This window comes from Myxine glutinosa, chromosome 5 (genome assembly GCF_964187855.1).
Source record: "Myxine glutinosa chromosome 5, kmMyxGlut1.1, whole genome shotgun sequence".
NCBI lineage: Eukaryota > Metazoa > Chordata > Myxini > Myxiniformes > Myxinidae > Myxine > Myxine glutinosa.
In genome coordinates this window covers 57,818,308-57,842,194 of record NC_136265.1, presented here as the reverse complement: position 1 = coordinate 57,842,194, position 23,887 = coordinate 57,818,308, and the positions used below count along the sequence as shown (strand labels likewise).

The 23,887-nt window shown below is 45.3% G+C and overlaps 1 protein-coding gene across 1 annotated transcript in view; it reads left to right on the top strand.

Moving 5' to 3' along the window:
• Window positions 1-23,887, top strand: part of LOC137411778 (uncharacterized) — a 188,442-nt gene that overhangs the window by 37,595 nt on the left and 126,960 nt on the right. The window contains exons 9-12 of the mRNA XM_078777303.1: window positions 8,460-8,522; window positions 17,131-17,235; window positions 18,336-19,549; window positions 19,634-19,916. Coding sequence (XP_078633429.1) covers window positions 8,460-8,522; window positions 17,131-17,235; window positions 18,336-19,549; window positions 19,634-19,916 — 1,665 coding nt within the window. The remainder of the gene's footprint in view (window positions 1-8,459; window positions 8,523-17,130; window positions 17,236-18,335; window positions 19,550-19,633; window positions 19,917-23,887) is intronic.

Genomic DNA, 23,887 nt, shown 5'->3' with positions numbered 1-23,887 from the left:
TGGTGTCCTTGTGTTTTATACTTCTCCCACCCCCCACCCCCCCCCCCACCCATTCCCACGCCTCCTCCCCCCGAGCCCTCTCCCTCCCACACATCTCCCTGCTCTCAAATGTTGTGCGCTCTCAAGTGTTTGTGTGCTTCCCATTCTCTTGTCTTCTGCTCCCTCTTTTTATATATTTTGTTTGTCTGGTTGATTTGTTTGTGAAGTAAATGTCATGGGGGGGGGGGGGGGGTTCTGGAATGTCAGCTCTTTCACGAGCCTCGATTCAGTATACAAATCCAAAACCTTGATCTTTTCTACCCCCCACTAATTCACCCCAGATCCACCATGTTTGAAATTCCAACTTCTTTCCTGGAAGTCCTGGCAGCGTCCATATGTTTTATACCTCTCCCACCCCCCACCCCTTCCCATGCCTCCCCCCCAAAGCCCTCTCCCTCCCACAGATCTCTCGATGTCTCCATGTCTCGTTGTGTTTGTGTCCTTCCCCCTCTCTCCCCATCTTGTCTACCGCTCCCGATGTTATTTGTTTTATGTGTCTGTTTGTCTTTCTGTGTGATTAATGTTGGCTCTTTCACGAGCCTCGATCTTGTATACAAAAAAACCCAAAAAAAAACCATGATAACAAGAACCACCATAATTAGGGCCGGTATCCGTAACAATACTGAAATACAAAAAAGCCCCAAGCATGTCAGATTAATTAAATGGTAGTCATTTAAATACCTCTGCCCCTCTCCCACCTACATCAAACTTTCATGCACATATGCTGGGGCACAGTTTTAAGTGACATTGATTACCAGATTATCAACTGATTATCCGTTTCGGAGATCGTAATGTGTGCGTTTATCAGAATTTATTTCTTGTTCTTGAGTATGTAGTTTTCTTACTCATTGCACTGCGAACCAGTTAATCTAATCTAGTCTAACATTAATCTAAACGTATTTTCAAACCAGAAGGTCTCATTCTAAAGTCTAATCGTTTTGATTTATATTGTGTCCCTGTATTGTATACTACGACTATTAGTATGCACATTTTGAGTATTGTACTAAATATGTAACATATAATATGACGAATACCACTTCTGTTCATATCGATATTTAAAATTTCCATGTACGCGCGTTTTGTAATGTATGTCAGTATTTGTATCGTTATGGGAGAGCTATATAACACAACATAATAATTCCTATTCCTGTTTATCGATCATATACGTAAGTATGTGAATTGTTGAAACTAGGGCGTGCCCGTAAGTGCGTGATGTGACCGTACAATGAATGTATCGTCCCGACGCCGCAGCTCGGATGGCGCTGCAGTTAATCGGGCCTGTATCGGCAGAGTTATTATAAACGCGTACTACAATCGATCGTACCTTACAACAATCAACACAGATTGCAACGTCAAATAAATGAATACGCTCTCAAATGTGCCGTCCGAGGCAGCGTCTGCTCGCCACGTTCAGCATCAGTACGTCGTCACTATGACTATCCGTAAGTCCGGAAGTGACGTCCTCATTTGACTGTCCGGAAGGTCGCATATCGCAGTTACGATGAATCGCAAATTAGTTTTAATTAGTTTTAAAACATAGTTTAACGCCAACATAGCGCCAACATAGTTTGCCAACGTGAAATAAATGAATACGCTCTCAAATGTGCCGTCTGAGGCAGAGTCTGTTCGCCACGTTCGGCACACGTGATAGCTCGCTGCTCTCTGATTGGTTGAATCGTTTTTTGGACATAGCTCGATAACTACTTCTCCGATTAATATGAAACCTTGAAAAGGCACATCCTCAGGTCCCCAGCAATATATCTGGCAAGTTTCAATTAGATCGGACCCGTGGTTGTCGAGAAACAGCGGTCACAGACAAACACACACACACACAGACACACACACATACACACAGAGATTACTGGAATTATAGATAGATGTGACAATTTCTAAAATAAAATATAGTTTAAAATAAATGTCACCCAGTGTTTATAAATATTTGAAATATCTCCATTAGCTTTTGCGTAAACTTCATTAAAACCGCCAACTCTGAGTTGGGATTCAGACCAAAACCACTTCGTCATTGTAAAGAAAGCAAACTTGTGTAATCTCATTTATTTACATCTTCTTCGAAATTTCATCCGCAAAAATAAGCACCACAAAAATGAATGGGTGATGCACATCATAACTTGCGGGGTTTATTCGAAAATTTTGATTTACGCTATCATGATGTATGATTACAACAATGTGATATTGATATTGTTACGGTCCGCAGATTAGATGTTATTTACCTTTATTTACCTTTATTTAGATGTTATTTTACATTAGAATGTTATTTACCGAGCGGAGGTACCGCGGCCGAACAGTTTTTCCCCGACTCACCCGATTCACCCAGACGTTGGCCGTATCGCGCCACAGCTATTCAATAGGGAAACGACTAAGACGACGAATGCAAAGAGGAAGAAGAAGACGTACAGAAGAGTAACGGGGTTTATTATTTACACACACATCAGCAAAAAGAGCAGTCACGATTATTTACAGGGGACATGAAAAAGCAGGTAACACAGTGCAAATTACTAGCTTATACAGACTTGGTTTACTACCCAGGAGAGCACAAACAGAACAAATTCACGTACACGAATGGGGAACTTGCTGGCAGGAATGGCTGGAAAGGAGAGGAAGGTCCGGAGCTGGCAGCACGATCGGCGCGTTCGGCAGCCGCCGTCCTTTCGCGGCCCTGCTCCAAACTGCCGTCCAGGCCTCAAATGGCTGTCGAGTCTTGTTGCTGCTGTAGACACTACTGCTGCTGCTGCTGTAGACGCTGCCGCTGGCGAGCAAGGTGACGAATAGCAGGCTGTTGCGCTTCCCCGGATGATCTCTGCTTTTGGACCTCACAACTCAGCTCTTGTCGTAGCTCGTCTCAGATCTCCGCTCATCTCAGCCTTGGACCTTTTTGCAACTCTCTCGCAACTCTCTTTGTCATGTACCTCTCCACGCAGCTCAGCTCAGCCCTGGACCTTTTTGCAACTCAGCTCTCTTCTGACGACCCAGCTCTTTCCTTTTGCACCTCACCACGCAGCTCAGCTCAGCCTTTGACCTTTTTGCCACTCTCTTTGGGGAACGTCCCGCCGCGGGTTATATAGGCCCCGCCCCTCAACCTTTGCGAACCTCCTTGATCTTTCTCTCCACCCCCTCTCCAAGTCCAACCCCTTGTTCGTGGTTGGTTGAGTGAGGCTGACTCAATCCTCCCCTCTATGACGAGGTGGGGACCCGCCTTTCTTCCCCAACCCTGCCTCGTGGTCAATGGCGGCTTTGGAGGGGATGTAATTGCCAATCGACAAAAGGGGGAATGGAGGTTTTTGGGAATGGGAATGAAGGGAATCTATCTCTTTCACTTGGTGCAATGGAGTGTCATTCTAATGGAAGACAAGGCCTTACTCTAAAACACATAATAAAGATATAAGCTACTGAACAAGGGTCTTATAGTGTCCTGCAATGTGGTGTTTCATGGAATTAACTACCGGGACGCCCTTTTTACCTTTACACAACTCTGGAGGCAGGAGGGGCCACATCCAAACAATGTTACACAACAATTTGCCACAATACAATACACACAATCAAAAAAATGCAATCCTCATATTCGCAACAATATCAAATCTCAAGAAAAGAAAATATACACTCTAGCTATAGATTTCACGAGTCGTTTCTTCAAACATGGTCTGACACATGTAACGTCTTCACGGTGAGCATCAAAATCTATCAATAATTACTATATCAAGTGTTCAAGTATGTCTTTAAAAGATTGAGAATATGTGTGAGTCTGCACTCAATATGTGTGAGTCTTCAATAATTATATTGTAATTATATTTCAATTCGGAGTAACAGGTTCATGTTAAACAACTGAAATAATCATTATTTATATTTAAAAATCACGCAATGCCTTATCTGCTTTCTGTATATTATATAAATTGTGAGAATACGATAAATAATGCACGTATTGAAACGCCAAGAGCTTATTTGTTGAGAAAATGCTCAGCAAATATGTTTTATTTAATGGAAATGTAAACGAGAATGGGGGGCGATTCTATTATGATGGGGGCGAGAAACGTATCCGCGGGGGGGGGGGGGGGGGCGAGTTTATACCGGTGCAGATTCGCCGGGGGGGAGAGTTTATACGGGGACGGATTTATTTCGCGACACCGGCAAGCTGACCAAGCAGTTTTGGGGAACTTGAACTTTTGTTTTTATGCAAGCAGTGGAGGCTCTAGAGTTTAGACTGCCACAATGCAGCTCAGGGGAGCTTGCAACCTGATTAGAAAAATGTCAAGCAAACAAAATGAAATACAAACAATTTACTTCAAAGAATGCAAAACGATACAATAAGCAAATCATATAAGTGCGATGACGGACTTAATTAATGAATCATGACAGACTGAAACAAGAACGGCACTCAGTCGAGAGCATACCTCCGCCTGGTTGGCCATGTCACTCAGTGGTGAAGAATCACTGACAAAATTCAACAATTCTCATATCCGAATCCATATTCAGATCTTCACCAAAACCGATTCTATTTGTCCTTGTCAGACACCCTCCGGTCCACCAAGTTTCGTCCAAATCCGTCCACAACTTTTTGAGATATTCTGCAATGTATCGTTTTTGGCCCTGTCTCCCAATGATGAAAAATCGCTGCAAAAAATTCGAATAGCCTGATCCAAATCCGGTTCTTCACCAAAATATCATCATTTCGTCCTGGTAACATACGCTCCATCTCTGCCAAATTTCATCCGAATCCATCCACAACTTTGAGATATTTTGTTCATAAACAAACAGACAGACAGGGGTTAAAACATAACATCCATCCACCTTTGGTGGCAGAGGTAACAACTAACACAGGCCACATACATCCGATACGAAAGGCCGACACAGCATCACACACACAGACCCTCTATCTAACCCAAGAAGGGAAAGGGAAGCAAAATAAAAAAGAAAAAAAATATTCGCATGGAATTCAAATAAAATGAGATATGAGGATGGGAATGGAATGGGGTTCAGGCTTGTTTGAAGGTCAGATTCATCGATGCTCGTCAGAGCGGGGCTTGGTGGGAACAAAGTGAATGGACCAGTCATCACGCTCTGCGATTCCTTTCTCCAACCTCCTTCATGCAACACATCAAATCCCTCAGCTCAGGAAGTTCATCGAGTTCGACTCCCTCGTAAAGCACACGTCGAGCCCGTTCACAGCATGAGGCACCGATTGTCCCCGCAGAGACCCAAAGAAGTGCCCTTTTCCACGGAATAACCCCTTTTCCTTTTTGTCCACCTGCTTCTTGCACACTGCATCCTTCAGAACGTTCGTAGAGATGCAGTCCCTCACACCAACATGCTTAAGCCGTTCACGCCACGAGCAAGGATTCTCTTTGTAACGTGCCGCCAAGACCCGCTCTTCTTCGTCCTCTTCTTCTGCCTATCTCCTCCCACACGTTCTTGCTTCAAAGAAAAAGAGTTGAATCCTTTCCAAAGCTGTTTTGTGTTCCACCACCAACAGTCAAAATCACGTGGAGTAAAGGGAGTGGATATGGGGTAAACCTTTAGAAAAAGTAAAAATAATTACGAAAAGGTCCTATTTGGGATCCACAGTTGACCTGGCATTTCTTGCGCAATCCACCCAAAACAACACCAATCGTCGTCTGTGCATGCTTTGTAAACGATTGACAGTCCCACAAATGTAACAATATGAATCATGAAACGACGTCACCCCGACGAGATGTTATCATTCCTCAATACAGGACAAGGGTTGTTGTGACCATATAGTCAGGTTCACTATGTCAATAAATTCTATTTCGTTCAAAATCATGGTAGATTAGCAAACCTATACATTTTTGGAAAGGTTATCGCATAAGGAAACTAAAAATCAATGTTTACATTTGGAGAGATACCTGTATGGAGGCCATTTTGGATTTTCAAAATGGCCACTGTAAAATACATATTTTGTTCTATTTCTGCCTCTAATTACCCTAAAAACTTTTAAAAATATACTAAACCTATATTTTCAGGGACAAGGAATCCAATGAAAGTATCAAATTAGTGTTATGGGGAATGGTAAGACACGAATCAAAGGTTTTGAATTGCAAAATACTGTCTTTATATTCGCGATAAGTTGCATAATCAAATACATGTTATCATTTTGTACAGGCAGTTAATAACATCAAAATGTGTCACAATAATTCATATCACCAAACATACACAGGCAGTCAGCAAAATCAGATATACACAAGCAGTCAGTATAACTTCACATCTACACAGGCAGTCAATGACAAAATATACACAGGCAGTCAATGGCATCAAACATACACGATTACAGAATATGCCATTTAGAGTTCGTCATCACTGTCCTGTGTGTCGTATCCGACAATATAGTCCGCATCGTTTTCACAGTCCGTTCCACACAAGCAAAGGTCGGTCAAATTGATTGGCAAATCGAATTGGTCGAATGGTCGATCGAATCGAATTCGATGAATCGAATCGAATCGAATCGATCGAATTGGTCGAATGGTCGAATGGTCGATCGAAGCGATTGGTCGAATGGAATTGGTCGATTGGTCGAATCGAATTGGTCGGAATTGGCAAATGTAAACATTGATTTTCAGATTTTCCATGTAATAACGTTTCCAAAAATGTATAGGTTTGCTAATCTACCATGATTTTGAACGAAAAAACATAGTGAACCTGACTAATAAACCAACTCCACACATCCTTCCACAAATGTTTCACGCGGAGAGCCGGCTGGCTTCCCCCACCTCCCCATCATGGCATGGCTGTTCTCAACACTGCACTGAACAGTTCAATTAATTTTAACACAGTGTAGTTTCTACCACATTATAACTTTCACCATGTGATTGACGACTTAAATGGTATTTATTTTGTAACATCCTCGCATCCAGTCGTGTGTATCTTCTTTTTGTTATAAAAGAGCAAACGTATATGGTTACGTCGCTCTGCATGTGTTCAGATGCGACTAAAACGTCTTCTTCTTCTTCTTCAAATAAAATTACCACCCTCTTGATTAACCCTCTTAATTGCGTGAAGACTGCTGAGAACCCTCAGACCTTTGATGACCCTTTAATTTCCCCAAGACCCTTCAGACCACCAAAACCCCTGAAGACCCAAAACACCCCGAAGACCCAAAACATCCCGAACACCCAAAACACCCCGAAGACCCAAAACACCCCGAAGACCCAAAACACCCCGAAGACCCAAAACACCCCGAAGACCCAAAACACCCCAAAGACCCAAAACTCCCCGAAGACCCAAAAGACCCCGAGACCCAAAACACCCCAAAGACCCAAAAGACCCCGAAGACCCAAAACACACCGAAGACCCAAAACTCCCCGAAGATCCAAAACTCCCCGAAGACCCAAAACTCCCCGAAGACCCAAAACACCCCAAAGACCCAAAACACCCCAAAAACCCAATACACCCCGAAGACCCAAAACACCCCGAAGACCCAAAACACACCAAAGACCCAAAATACCCGAAGACCCAAAACACCCCGAAGACCCAAAACACCCCGAAGACCAAAAATACCCGGATGACCCAAAAAGTCCCAAAGACCCTTAAAGACACCGAAGACCCTTAAGACCCAAAAGCCTCTGAAGACCCAGAAGACCCAAAACACCTCAAAGACCCAAAATACCATTGAAGGCCCAGAGGATCCAAAAGATCCTGAAGACCTAAATGGCCCTGAAGACCCAAAACATCATGAAACCCAAAAGACACCGAAATGGTCAAAGATGCCCACCCCTCTGAAACGACGTGTGGTGAGGTGCGCGGAGCGCGCCGAGTCACGCTAGTATGTATAATCACGCAAGCGTAATATATAAAACAAAGTGTGTGTATGTGTGGTGTCCAAATGTAAGTGTTAAATTTAACTTCCACGCCCCGCACGACACTCCGACAAGCTAAGATGACTAATAAACAAGGGATCTCGGAAAGTCAGACCTGATGGGATACAAGATACTGACACAGACAGAGCAGCGCCGACTCGGACGTGCGTTCTCGAGCTTGCCCCACAAGAGACCTCCCCTTCCCCCGATGCTGAAATAATCAGAATCACTACAATTTAACACAGGTGGAGACTAATGAACTTGGTGTGTGATTTTGAAGGTGCTTGGTTACACCTGAGCTAATTTATAATTGCTATTATATGGGGGTGGACACTTATCCAACTAAGAAATTCTAGTTTTGTATTTTTTATTAATTTTCTGAAATTTGCATAATTTGTTTTTCACTTGGAAGTTGTGGGTTGCGATATGTAAATAAATTGGAAAACGTCTGATTTAATGCAATTTAATTCCAGGCTAAAGAGCAACATAAGGTGAAAAACTTTGAAAGGGGGTGTAGACTTTCTATACAATATTCTGATAATGACTGTTGAGAAATGCTCCTTAAAATTGAGTTCGAGTGTGATGTTTTATTTTCAGATTTTATTGTGGCTGTGAAGGTGGAGTCCGAGTGGCTGGACCAGTCTTCCTCGTTCGACAAAGGTTTGAACGACAACAATCTTCATGTTGTAGTTCTTTTTAGTTATTTTTTACGATAAAATGAGAACGCTATGTTTTTTTTTTTTGCCAATTGAAGTTTCTGGTTGATGCTAATCAGGGGGCAGTCATAATTGCTTTATGAGTGACTGTTGGGCAGTGTATTGGTTCAATGCAATGTTCATGTGAATTATTATTGATCATTTATTATTAATGATTTTGTGTTGTTGAGATGGTGTTGATTGCAAAAGTTAGAGTAAAAAATGGAAGGGTATATTGTAGTTGGATTTGCAAACCATGGAATTATTTATTTATTTTTAAATTTAACTTTATTTTTGTTTGTTTGTTTTTCCTGCAATGTCAAGGCTCATGAAAGAGCGAGAACACTGAACAGATCAAGACGCAGCAGTATATAGAGGGGGGAAACACCAACAGCAGGGTTGAAGGAAAAAATAGAGCAAGACCTGGACAAATAATGGGTGTGGAGAGGAATGGGGGGCAGGAGAGGATGCATGGAGTGGACAAGATGGATACAGAAGCAAACTGTCATGAAGGAAAAACTGGAAGTTTGGAGGGAGACGGGGTTGTGGATGGCCGGTTGGTTGAGGGTTGGGGGGGGTCAGGAGGTTAGCCGGTGTGGAAAATATCATGGTTTTGGATGGGGTATGATCTGAGATGGTGGTGAACAGCTGTCTTGAAGACTTGGAGAGGACAATGCGATTGAAGAAAATGTGGAAGTTGGTTCCAGAGGTGGGGAAAAAAGAACAAACTAGAATGGCACTCAGCAGAGAGCATACCTCCGCCTTGTTGGCCATATCACTCAATGGTGAAGAATCACTTAAAAATAATTTTTTTAATCATATCTGAATCCATATTCAGGTCTTCACCAAAATCGAATCGATTCTTCCTTGTCACACATGCACACCCTGTCCACCAAGTTTCGTCCAAATCCATCCATAACATTTTGAGATATGCTGCAATGTATAGTTTTTGGCCCTATCTCCCAATGGTGAAGCAACACTGAAAAAAATTAAATCATTCTCATATCCGAATCCATGTTTAGAACTTCACCAAAATCGAATTGATCCTTGTCACACACCCAACGGCTCCACCAAGTTTCGTCCAAATCCGTCCACTCCTTTTTGAGATATCCTACTTTGTATCGTTTCTGGCCCCACCTCCCAATGGTGAAGAATCACTTTAAAAATTCTAGTAGCCGAATCTGGATCTTCACCTAAATCTAATCATTTCGTCCTTGTGACATACGCTACGTCGCTACATCTCTGCCAAATTTCGTCCGAATCCATCCACAATTTTTTGAGATATTTTGTTCACAAACAAACAAACAAACAAGCAGACAGGGGTGAAAACATAACCTCCATGCACCCTTGGTGGTGGAGATAATGAGCAGAGGTGAATCATGATCTTGATTAATGTAGTTTCACCAGCAGGGGGTTTATGGTGGACTGCGTGTACCCTGCAGAAACCTGGGGGGAACAAAGCACGGAAAGAGCAGAGGGTGCAAGACCAGAAAGGAGACCCTAGAAGACAGAGAGACGACCAAGCTGTCTGCGATGGGAAAGCGATAGGCACACTGACTCATCTTCGTCACAGTAGATTCCAATAATATTGAAGGTCTTGGTTCTATTGGCGTCAAGCTTAGCAAGGTGTGAGGCAGGGGCACCGATTTCCCAGGGGGAGAGCAGTACTCCATCAAGCCTCAGATGAAGGCCGAGTTTGTGGATATGAGTGCAGGTGTGCCAAGAAAGGATGTTGCATGATGCAGGAAGCCCAATCGGCTGCTGGCTTTGGAAACCAACTTTGAAATGTGGTTTGCCCACTGACAATCATGCCTGAAAGTGAGACACAGGAATATGAATGACTTATTTACACCACTTGACTTTTTCACATTTTCTTGTGTTTCACCTTGAATTCAAAATTGATTAAATGGAGATATCTTTTGTCACTGATCTGCACATAAAACCCCTCAATGTCAAAGTGCAATTTTTGGGGGAATTTTTTTTATAAACAAATTAAAAATGAAAACTTTAAATGTCTTGCATCAATAAGTATTCTTGGGAAAATGCCAGGGGCATAGAAAAGGCCCCTTTATGTAGTATGCTCCATGTGGCAAAGTACATTATAGAAAAGAAGGGACATTCCATAGCTTGTAGAAAATGCCAAACAAAACAAAATAAGGGGCATTCAAAAATCTTGCGTGCATGCTGGACTCCCTGTGTGTTCTGAGGAGGAACCAAGTAATGCTCTGGAAAAGTTCATATTAGGGTGTGCCCTACATCTGGCAAATAAAATTCATTTACTTCTTCATGCAGGTGTATGAATCAAATTAGCACCTCTTTGTATGAACTGGTGTCTATTTACTTCTGTCATGTCTCTGTTTATACAAGTGCACATTCGCATAAATAAATTTAAAACAATTAACAGACATTTGAACACAAATAATCATAAAAATTCCGGAAGCGGTCAAAGTTGGTGGTAAGGCTTCTTCCTCTTCCTGAACGTCATCATACTTTACTCAGAAACGTGATCAACTTTGATTGATCAACATTCGGCAGCACATATTCAACGAAAAGGTAAAATGATGATTTGACATTTGTGATGGATTCTGATTTGGATGTAAATGCTTTTCCATTATATTTGCCCTCATTTCAAATATGTTCATGTGTCTTTTCACTTTGCATCGCGGGGTACTCCTGCAAGTACCACATATGAAGGGGCCTTTTCTGTGCTGCCGGCATTTTTCCCAAGAATGTCCCTTCTTTTCTATAGTTTGCCACATGGCACATACCAGATAAAGGGGCCTTTTTATGCCCCTGGCATTTTTCACAAGATATATTTTAAATACGAACAAAATGCATTTGTTCATTGTACAAGACTTTATTCAAGACAAAACAAAAGACTTGAAGAAGGAAGGGGAAAAAAAGATTCAACCCAGATGGGATTTTAACCGACAATCCTAGCTTGGGAGTCTGATGCTTTATCCATTAGGCCATTGAGCAAGCATGTTCAATTTTTTTTTAAAATATATTGTTATGTCGGAGGGTAAAGGAATATCTAGGGCCAGGTAGATCTGTGTAGGTAACATGCTTCGACTGTCGCGATAGGGAATCTACCCTGTAATTTCTATGTGTAGTCCGGTTTGTCGGGATAAGCTGTATTGATGTCCCTGCTACGATGGAGCAGGGCGTGCTAAATAGTACAGGGATTATGGAAAAGATTCCTTTGTTCATCGTCCCCTCTGTTGTCAAACCTGTGTCCCTTATGGCAACGCACTCATTTAATCACTTAGATAGGTCCTCAGTGCACTCATTAAATAATTCCCCTCCCTTACCACAACGACTTTGGAAAACGGGCAGGAAGCCAGGCCGGGGCACCGCCAATGGGGCCGCAACCAGCCACACCACCAGCTGGCCTCGCAATCAGCCTCGTGGCAGGATAGCCACGCCCAGGGAGCGGGTAATTGGTTGGAGCGGGAGGCACTCGACAAATGGGAGAAAGCCAGCAAGTGCGAACGTTCTGGAGGTCGAGTGACGAGGCTCTGGTTGGAGAAAGAAAGACCTGACGTCACAGGGCGAACAGTAAAACTGCCGGCTCGCCGGGATTGCGCTCTCATCTCTGCTGGCCTGGGCTGATTCGTGTCCTTCCTTCCTCCCGTGCTTTTGGTGCTGGTGCTGCTTTTGGTCTCGGTGCTTTTGGTGCTGGGAGCGAACGGACCTCGTGGGCAGTCGACGAGGAGCCTGGAGTGGGGTGTTGGCTCGGGCCTGGTGGAGCGCGTGGGCGAAGCGGACGGGGGATTTCCTCGCGCCGGAACTTGGAGCCATGTTGAATGGTGGACAAGACTGCAGACAGTTAAGACGCACCACATTTCACACGTACATGACGGACAGTTATTTTTGCAATTCATTCCCCTGTCTCGTATTTGGAAGACAGTGTGCAGGATCCCGATTTAGGACATTTTATTACCGGCGCGTATTTCCCTCTCCCGTGATTCCTTGTAAATAAACTCTTGCACAATTTTCCCTTTCCATTCAACATCTTGTGTTCGTTGAGTTAATTCCCCTGCAGGATCGGAGCTGCGGTTGGATCGCTATCGGTAAGTGCTTCCGCCTCTTCCTCTTCACTTCTGCCTCCCGCGGTTTGTAGCCGAATCCGTATTTGGTCGTCGCCTCAATTAAAGCCGTTTGGTCATTCGCGAGCCCTGGTATTAACCGGCGGGTATTCGCACGACAACTGGTAGTCATGAGTGGGATAGAACCATGTTATAAATTTGGTGTCAAGAGTGCGGAGAATTTGGAAAGAAAATTTTCGTAGTCTGAGGCGATAAATTTGCATCATCGCTCGGTGCGCGGGACGCGAACAGGGCGTCAGTTAAAATTTAAATTTTATACCTGGTAAAAGCCGCGTGGGAAAGCGACCTCTTCTTAACGGATGGAGGAGGTGGGCAATATGGAAGAAAGGATGAAAGATGTGGGAAGCATTTGGGGTGAGTCAGATGTAGATGGGGGGGGGGGGGGTTGAGCATAGTGATGGAACTTCCCCCGCCGTAGGGATGGCCCCCATAGACAACCAGGCCTTAATGCAATTTATGGCGCGATTGGAAAATAAAATTGATGGAATGAAATGTGAATTGAAGGGAGAGATGGGAGAAATGAACAATAAAATGGAGGCTCAGAGTGAGTAAATGGAGGGAATGAAAAATGAATTGAAGGGCTTCCACCTGGTCCCGATAAACCTCCAGGCCAGCATGTGGGAAACATCCTCCATTTACCTCTTGGCACTCCCCATCTTCCTGTAGGCATTCCCCATTCACCTCTAAGTTAGCAGTCTCCCGTTTTAATTTGCTTGCCATTCTCGGTGCAATTCCCAATTTGAGTTCCCCCCATTTCCGATTCAAATTCTGCCACCCTTGGCTCCTCCTGGGCCCCATTGGCACCGTTCATCCGTCCTTCCTCCAATTCCTTCGTCCATCCTTCAATTTTGTTTTCCATTCCCTTCATGTCCCCCTTCAATTCATTTTTCATTCCCTCCATTTGCTCACTCTGAGCCTCCATTTTATTGTTCATTTCTCCCATCTCTCCCTTCAATTCGCATTTCATTCCATCAATTTTATTTTCCAATCGCGCCATAAATTGCATTAAGGCCTGGTTGTCTATGGGGGCCGTCACTACAGCGGGGGAAGTTACATCACTATGCTCAACCCCCCCATCTACAGTCACGTGAAAAAGTAAGTACACTCCATGTAAAGTTTTAACTTTTTCAACATATTTCAACATACAGCTATTTGATCTTCATTTCAACAATATTGATGGATAAAGGTGATATAATATAACAAATATCATGAAACATTTACATTTTGTAGTCCATTGCATAATTTAAATAAACATAAATACAAATTTTGCATGTGGAAAAAGTAAGTACATCAGTGGTATTGCCCCCTTTGGCAGAAACAACCTCAAGTAGGCGTTTCTTATAACTGTCGACCAGTCTCTGACATCGACTGGGAGAATTTTTTGCCCACTCCTCTATGCAGAATTCTTTCAGGTGTTCGATGTTTGAGGAGTTTCTTGCATGCATAGCTCGTTTCAAATCCCCCCACAACATCTCGATGGAATTTAGACCCGGGCTTTGACTTGGCCATTCCAGAACCCTCCATTTCTTTCTTTTCAGCCATTCCTTGGTGGATTTACTGGTATGTTTAGGGTCATCGTCATGTTGCAAGGTCCACCTTCGGTTGAGCTTCAACTTTCCGACAGATGGCCTCACATTATCCTCAAGCACCCTCTGGTACAATGAGGAATTCATAGTGGATTCTTTGATGGTGAGCTGCCCAGGCCCTGATTCAGCAAAGCTGCCGCAAACCATAATATTTCCCCCACCATGCTTTACAGTTGGTATCAGGTTCTTGTGGTCAAATGCTGTCTTTAGTTTTCGCCAAACATGTCTTCTGGTACTGTGGCCAAATAGCTCCACCTTTGACTCATCTGTCCAGAGCACATTGCTCCAGACGTGCTGGTCTTTGCCTCGGTGTTCATTGGCAAACTTTAGTCTTCCCCTGATGTTCTTTCTGGACAGCAAAGGTTTCCTCCTGGAACACCTCCCATGTAGATCAAATTTGTGCAGCCTCTTTCTCATGGTAGACACGTGCACTTTGACATCAACAGTGGCAAGAGCTACCTGTGGGTCCCGTGATGACATTCTGGGGTTATTAGACTTCTTTCAGCATCTTGCGGTCTGCTCTCGGGCTGAACTTGCTGGGGCGGCCTGGCCTGAACAAGTTGGCAGTTGTTTGGAATCTTCTCCACTTGTAGATGATCTTCCGGACAGTCAAATGATTGATTTCAAATTGTTTGGAGATCTTTTTAAATCCCTTCCCAGACTCATAGGCATCTATAGCCTTCTTTCTGAAGGCCTCAGAGAGCTCTTTTGATCTAGGCATGGTGATGCTGCACACTTCAACAACAAAGAGCAAACCAAACTGAATGTCTGAGGTTTAAATAAGACAGGTTCCTCCAAGATCCTCTCTAACGATGTTCTAATCATTTGCACCTGAGCTGGTACACCTGATTCAAATTTTAGGTATTTGAAGTAGTGATAAATGTAGGTGTGTACTTACTTTTTCCACATGCGAAATTTGCATTTATGTTTGTTTAAATTATACAATGGACTACAAAATGTAAATGTTTCATGATATTTGTTATATAAAATCACCTTTGCCGGTCAATATTGTTGAAATGAACATCAAATAGCTGTATGTTGAAATATGTTGAAAAAGTCAAAACTTTACATGGGGTGTACTTACTTTTTTACGTGACTGCACACCCGACTCACCCCAAATGCTTCCCGCATCTTCCATCCTTGCTTCCATATTTCCCACCTCCTCCATCCGTTAGGAAGAGGTTGCTTTCCCGCGCGGTTTTTACCAGGAATAAAATTTAAATTTTAACTGACGCCCTGTTTGCGTCCCGCACACCGATCGACGATGCAAATTTATCACCTCCGACCACGAAAATTTTGTTTCCAAATTCTCCACACTCTTGACACCAAATTTATAACAGCGTTCTATCCCACTCCTGACTACCAATTGTCGTGCGAATACCCTCCGGTTAATACCAGGGCTCGCGAATGACCAACCGGCTTTAATTGAGGCGAGGACCAAATATGGATTCGGCCATAAACCGCGGGAGGAAGAAGTGAAGAGGAAGAGGCGGAAGCGCTTACCTAGAGCGATCCAACCACAGCTCCGATCCAGCAGGGGAATTAACTCAACGATCACAACATGTTGAATGGAAAGGGAAAATAATGCAAGGATTTATTTACAAGGAATCTTGGGACAGGGAAATACGCGCCAGTAATAAAATGTCCTAAATCGGGATCCCGCACACCGACTTCCAAATACGAGACAGGGGAATGAATTGCAAAAATAACTGTCCGCTGTGGACGTGTGAAATGTGGTGCGTCTTAACTGTGTGCAGTCTTGTTCACCATCCAACGCGGCTCCAAGCTCCGGCGCGAGGAAACCTATATGGTTATGTATGGACCAAAAGGTCTTCTTCTTCAAAATAAATTATTAACACCCTCTTAACCCTCTTAATTACGTTTAGACTACTGAGACCCCTCAGACATTTGATGACCCTTTAATTCCCCCAAGACCCTTAATACCACCAAGACCCCTGAAGACCCAAAATACCCTGAAAGACCCATAATGCCCTCAAAGACCCCAAATACCCCGAAGACCCAAAACACCCCAAAGACCAAAAATACCCTTGAAAGCCCTGGGGATCAAAAAGACCCTGAAGACCCAAATGGCCCCGAATACACAAAAGACCCCAAAGACCCAAAATACCCAAAATACGCCGAAGACGCAAAACACCCCGAAGACCCAAAACACCCCGAAGACCCAAAACATCCCAAAGACCCAAAACACCATGAAGACCACAAAGACCCTTGAAGACCCTGAAGACCCCGAAGACTCAAAACACCCCAAAGGCCCAAAACACCATGAAGACCCAAAAGACACTGAAATGGTCAAAGATTCCCATCCCTCTGAAACGACACGTGGTGAGGCACGCGGAGCGCGCCGAGTCACGCTTGTATATAAAAATATTTAATGAAGCAAAAACTATAACACTCAGGTGGAATTTGTTTCGAACACCATTAACGAGACCTATTGGCCAATGTATATTCCAAGTTCGAGCTAGTTTTAATGTGGAGCCCTTGAGATATGAGTGCCAACATATTTTGGGTGGACGGATGAACAGACACCAACGTGATTTCGACGGTTTTCAAAATAACACTCAAGAATGCGGAAACAAGCCGTTGATGAAATTTGGAACCCATTACCTGGATGTATAAAACAATTTCTAGTGTTTAAAGTTCCCAAGAGCATAATGAGCTCCATCATTGGGAAATGCAAGAATATAAGATTGGAGAACCCCAACCTCGCCCTCTCCCAGGGAGCGGAACTGTTTCTCCGGTTTTGATCGGATTAAAAAAGTCTGATGTGTATGTTTGCAAGTTTGTAGCAGATGCTCCATAAGCCTTAGAAACTTGAAAAATATAAAGTTCAGTTTTAATGTGATGTTTTTCTTTTCAGAATTGATTGTGAAAGTGAAGGTGGAATCTGAGTTTGAGGATGACTCACGATCTCAAGAGAAAGGTCTCAACCACAACAACATTCTGCTTGTTCCAGTTACAGAAAGTCATGTGTGTGTGTGTGTGTGTGTGTGTGTGTGTGTGTGTGTGTGTGTGTGTGTGTGTGTGTGTGTCTGCATTGCACAGGAGGTTGTGAGAGATGCTGTTGCACTTGTCTTTTAAGGCCACATGGTGACTTTTGGCCATGTTAAAATGACCCAGCTCATTAATAACGGATTCCTCTCTGCATATTGAAGCATCACTATATTTGTTTGAGGTGTTCAGGGTAAACGTGTGTTTCAGAGGAGGAATTAATCTGTAAAACTATTCGGGTCAAATACATCATCATTCACAATGCATGTTGCTCTTGAACCAAACCAAATAAGGAGAGAGGCTAGATGCTAGAGCTTCGTCACTGCCACGCATTCGTAAATCCCCACAATTCCCACCTCAAGCAAAGTTAAAATATAGCAAAAAGCAAGGTGTTGACACCTGGAAAAGTATTGCCTCTCTACTCACAGTACCTCTCTGAATGGATAAACCAGCCAACTTGCGTATTTATTTCGTAAATTAACATTTTAAAGAGTCTCACCATCCCGAATGACATGCCCACGAGAGATGGCAAACAGGAGCATGTACACTGGGCATTCGCCAACAGGCCTCGCCATGCCTTGATTCTTCTTCATATTGCCAATGAACACTTTTCAGAGAAAAGCAGAGTATTGTTTCTCCGAGAGGGCTGGTACCCCTTTGTCCTTCGTCTCTTTTCCAGATATTACAGATAGAAAAGTTATGAAAGTCATTCTGTGTTGGGGGACACGGAGAACAATGGATGGATTCAACAGAATGTTCATCAAAGTATGTTAACCACCATAGGAAGCAAGGAGAAACTGATGCCACAACCATTAACACATGGTGGGAGCAAGCCTCTGATTGCGACACACTGTCCAGAATGATCGGAGCAACCTCTGAAAAGATCGTTTGTGTGTGATCAGTAAATGTCTGATTCATTTGGGGAGATGCGCAATTCCTCTATTTTTGAATCTTTCCTGTTCAATCTTATTGAGCATATTTGGGGCCAATCTTCAATCTAATTTGAGTGAAATATATGTCAATTTTGTAAAGTTGGTGCGAATTAATGATGATTTTTGTGACTTGTCTTTGCAGGGAAACAAACGAAACTGGTTTCTTGTTCAAACTGTTCCCAGTGGTTTGACACGGAAGTTTTCAATCGGCCCCCGACTCGGAGTGTTTGTCAAGAAACTGACGAACCTGGCGGCGTGTCTTTCACACGCAGATGTAAGCGTTGTACAGAGCCCCTCAAGAATATCCGAGGAAATGAGAGACAACACAAGTGTTCCTTGTGTGACAAATCATTTATAACATTGTCATCTTTAAAACGACATCAAGCAATCCACATGGGCAAGAAGCCGTACAAGTGTTCGTTTTGCAGCAAGGCATTTTCTGATTCATCACATTTGCGTCAACATCAAAAACGTCACACAGGAGAGAAGCCGGACAAGTGTTCGTTTTGCAGCAAGTCATTTGCTGATTCGTCATATGTCCGTCAACATGAAAAGATTCACACAGGAGAAAAGCCCCATCAGTGTTCTTTATGCAGCAAGGCTTTTACTATTTCATCACTTTTGCGTCGACATCAAATGATTCACACAGGAGAAAAGCCCCATCAGTGTTCTTTATGCAGCAAGGCTTTTACGACTTCATCACTTTTGCGTCGACATCAAACGATTCACACAGGAGAAAAGCCCCATCAGTGTTCTTTATGCAGCAAGGCTTTTACGACGTCATCATACTTGCGTCTACATCAAACGATTCACACAGGAGAAAAGCCCCATCAGTGTTCTTTATGCAGCAAGGCTTTTACGACGTCATCATACTTGCGTCAACATCAAACGATTCACACAGGAGAAAAGCCCCATCAGTGTTCTTTATGCAGCAAGGCTTTTATTACTCCATCACAGTTGCGTCAACATCAAACGATTCACACAGGAGAAAAGCCCCATCAGTGTTCTTTATGCAGCAAGGCTTTTACGACGTCATCATACTTGCGTCTACATCAAACGATTCACACAGGAGAAAAGCCCCATCAGTGTTCTTTATGCAGCAAGGCTTTTGGCACTTCATCATACTTGCGTCTACATCAAATGATTCACACAGGAGAAAAGCCCCATCAGTGTTCTTTATGCAGCAAGGCTTTTATTACTCCATCACAGTTGCGTCAACATCAAACGATTCACACAGGAGAAAAGCCCCATCAGTGTTCTTTATGCAGCAAGGCTTTTACGACGTCATCATACTTGCGTCTACATCAAACGATTCACACAGGAGAAAAGCCCCATCAGTGTTCTTTATGCAGCAAGGCTTTTACGACGTCATCATACTTGCGTCAACATCAAACGATTCACACAGGAGAAAAGCCCTATCAGTGTTCTTTATGCAGCAAGGCTTTTATTACTCCATCACTTTTGCGTCGACATCAAACGATTCACACAGGAGAAAAGCCCCATCAGTGTTCCTTATGCAGCAAGGCTTTTGCTACTTCATCATACTTGCGTCTCCATCAAACGATTCACACAGGAGAAAAGCCCTATCAGTGTTCTTTATGCAGCAAGGCTTTTATTACTCCATCACATTTGCGTCAACATCAAACGGTTCACACAGGAGAAAAGCCACATCAGTGTTCTTTATGCAGCAAGGCTTTTACGACTTATTCATACTTGCTTCAACATCAGAAACATTCACACAGGAGACCAATAGTAAGAACAGCAAATGATAACGAGGAGAAAGATTAGGCAAACAGCAGAGGAAGAAGAGGAAGGTGACAAAAAATTAAAAATGAGCCGCAACAACTGGAATAAGATCAAAATAGAGGGATGAGGTGAAAGACCATGACTCCCTGGAATAGAAAAACAACAAACGGAGAAAGTTTTTTTTTTCACTTTTTTTTCTTTTCTTATTTTGGATACGGGATCGAGGCTCGTGAAAGACCTAACATTAATCACACAAAAAAATCAAAGAGACACGTAAAACATATAATAAGGGGAGTGGTAGACATGATGGGGAGAGAGGGGTAAGCACACAAATACAACATTTGAGAGCAGGGATATCGGGAGATCTGTGGGAAGTTGAGGACTTGTGGGGAGGAGGCATGTAAAAGGGGGGGAGAAGCATAAAACACTTGGACACTGCAAGGACTTCCAGGAAAGAAGTTGGTATTTCAAAAAAGTGGATCTCGGGTGAATTTGCAGGGGTAGAAAAGATCAAGGTTTTGGATGGGTGAAGATAAGAGATGGTGGTGAACAGCTGTTTTAAAGACCTGGAGGGAGGGGAGGGATTGAAGAGAGTGAGGGAGTTTGTTCCAGAGGTGGGAAAAAAGAGGAATGAAGGAGTGAAGGTGAGCAGAGACTCTTGATTTTGGCAGTTTAACCAGAAGAGGGATGCTGGCAGATCTTGTGCGACCTGTGGGAATATTTGGGGGACAGAGCACAGAGAGAGTTGGGGGAGCAAAGCCGGGGAGGAGTCGGTAGAAGACAGAAAGACCACCAACCTAACCTGCCTGTGGTGAGTGAGTGAAAGGCCCTCGGAGTTAGCTTCATCGCCGGAGATTCCAAAGATTCTGAAAGTTTTGGTTTCAACAGCCCTTCAGATCCATTTAGAATTAAACAGTGTGTTAGAAAGTTTTGTCTACTTTATTTTTAACGGACGGATGGAAGGAAAGACATCGGCTGATATTGAAATGGCTTCACAGCTGAAAATGAACACTGAAATATATGTGATATGAATGAAAAATATGTGAAAGATATGTATTTGTAAATGTCGATCCGAAAGATTTGTGACATTAAACGACCCAAAACCAATTATATTCCTCTTTTCTTCTTTTCCTCACCCTTCTCTTCCCATTATAAGGGATGAGGTCCAACCAAGCTGCCTCGACCACAATACTCCACCTCTTCCTCCTGCCCTCAACCATCTTTCTCCACTCTCCAACCACCCCACCTCATTGATATCCCTGCTGACACAATCCTCCCATCTCAAACAGCCAATCTCTTCATTCCTCCTACTTTACTCCCTTAACATACCCGCTCTCTTTGCCATTCTCTCTTCCTCCGTACACATCAAGTGTCCAGCGCACTTCAGCCGGCTTTTCATCAATCTCTCCGTCAAGCTCAACTGCACACCAATCTCCTTCCTCAGTTCATCCACCCACCTTCTGTCCACCCTCTTCACTTCTGCAATCAATTTTCATGATATCTTTAGGGCTGCCATCAATCCCTCCACCCTTCTCCACGCATTCGCACCCACCAGAAATCCTGCCTCCAACTTTCCATCCAACTTTCCGAAACTGCCTCCAACCTACCATCACCGGTCTCTGTTGCCCCCAGATACTCAAACCAATTTCCCTGTCTGATCTCCTTCACCTCTCACCTGATACTGATTTATTTATTCTGCTGCCTGACCCACATCACCTGAGTCTTTGCATTCCTTCAGCCCATGCTTCCCAAATGCCCCTTTCCACTCCCCCAGTACTTCCTACATCACCCGTCTTATCTTATTGCATCTCCATTGCACATTCACTCCACCAACATAACTTCTGCTTCCAGCAATCCTATCCATCTCAGTGTCGCCATCACCATGGTTCTCAGGACAGTGTCATAGGCCATTTGCAGGTCCACAAATCCCAATGCCAATTAACCTTGCACCTCCAACTTCTTCTTCCTCAGCTATGTCAGCATGAACATCCCATGCGTTGTCCCTCTTCCCTTTCTCAACCCCTGCTGCTCTTTGCCGATCTCCAACTCCACACTTTTTTTTTGTATACAGAGTCGAGGCTTGTGAAAGAGCTAGCATTTATCAAACAAACAAATCAAACAAACAAGCAAACAAAGTATTGAAGGAACTGCGCTCCAACGCGAGTCGAAAGAATTGACGCGACCAAAGACGGAATTCGTCCGAGTTGCTTTATTGAAACAAAACAGCTCAGGTATTCTCACAAGCCCGTTTATCGGGCAGCAATATATATACACATTTATGTCGGGAAGTTTGCCCGGCAAAAGCTATACCGGGCATGCCCGTGTGTCAAGGGCGAGCCTTGGAAAGGCGAGTCTGGACCTGCCCGGGCGTGTTTGGCTGCGGCCTGGCAAGTCGAGGCTGGGCGTGCCCGGGCGCTCTGGACGAGCACTGGAAAAGCGAGAGCGGGCATGCCCGGACGCTCTGGGCGAGCCCTGGAAAGGCGATAGCGGGCATGCCCGGACGCTCTGGGCGAGCCCTGGAAAGGCGATAGCGGGCATGCCCGGACGCTCTGGGCGAGCCCTGAAAAGGCGAGAGCGGGCATGCCCGGGAAAGACGAGACCGGGCGTGCCCGGGAGGTTCGGGCGTGCCCGGGAACAGTGAGTCCGGGCATGCCCGGGAGAGGCGCGTCTGGCCGTGTTCTGGCCGGTGCAAGGCGATTGTGTGCATCCAGCGGTAACCGCTACACACGCCCCTCCAGAATCGACCTGCACCGGCAGGGTCAATTTAAGGGGGGTCCGGATGACCCGGCCGAAGCGACCCCTGGAGGGTCGTGGGGAGGGGTCCGACGTGGTGGTGGGTGGTCGAGCGGGGGGAACTGTGGACGGGGGGCGGCCTCGCCGCGGAGGAAGGGCCAACCGTGGTGGTCGGTCGACATCCATGTGCGCCGGTTTGAGGCGGTCCACAGAAATCCGGTCCGGCCGGCCGCCGAAGTCGACGATGAAAGACTTGTCACCCCGTCGCAGGACCCGGAAGGGCCCGTCGTACGGCGGCCGGAGTGGCCCCCGGTGCGCGTCATGACGCACAAAGACGTACTCCGCTGTGCGAAGCGCCGGGGGGACGTAGGACTGGGGGCCACCGTGGCGGGACGTCGGCACGGGGGCAAATCGTCGGGCGGCCTCCTGGAGGTCCGAGCGCTGGCGAGCGGCGGACCAGGGACTGGTAGCGTCGGGCACGAATTCGCCCGGGACGCGGAGCGGCTGGCCGTAGACGAGCTCGGCGGCGGACGCCTGGAGGTCATCCTTGGGGGCCGTGCGAAGGCCCAAAAGGACCCACGGCAGCCGGTCGGCCCAACCGTCGTCCTGAAGGCCGGCCATGAGTGCGGCCTTCATGGAGCGGTGAAACCGCTCGCACAACCCGTTGGCTTGGGGGTGGTAGGCCGTGGTGCGGTGCAGCGTGACCCCCAACGAACGGACGACCGCGCCCCAAAGCTCAGACGTGAACTGTGGGCCGCGGTCGGACGAGATGTCCGCTGGTGCGCCGAAGCGCGCGACCCAGGTGGCGATGAACGCCTGCGTCACGTCGGCGGTGGTGGTGGAGGCGAGGGGCACGGCCTCCGGCCACCTGGTGGTCCTGTCCACCATGGTGAGCAGGTGGGTGAACCCCCGCGAGGGGGGCAGGGGACCCACCAGGTCCACGTGGACGTGGTCGAAACGCCGTTCAGGCACGGCGATGCCCGGGAGAGGGCTCACCGAGCAACGAGAGCATATAGTCCATGCGCTCGGACGGGCGCGTGTCGCCGAGCTCGGGCAGAGCGAGCAGGCGCCGTGCGCGTGCTGCCGGTGAGAGGGCGAAAGCGTCGAGGAGGAGTGTCTTCAGCGCGTCGTATTTGTCAGCAGCCGGCGGGTGCTCGAGGAGGCTCAAGGCGCGGGCCGCGGTGGCGGAACCGAGCGCCGCCACAACATGGTGGC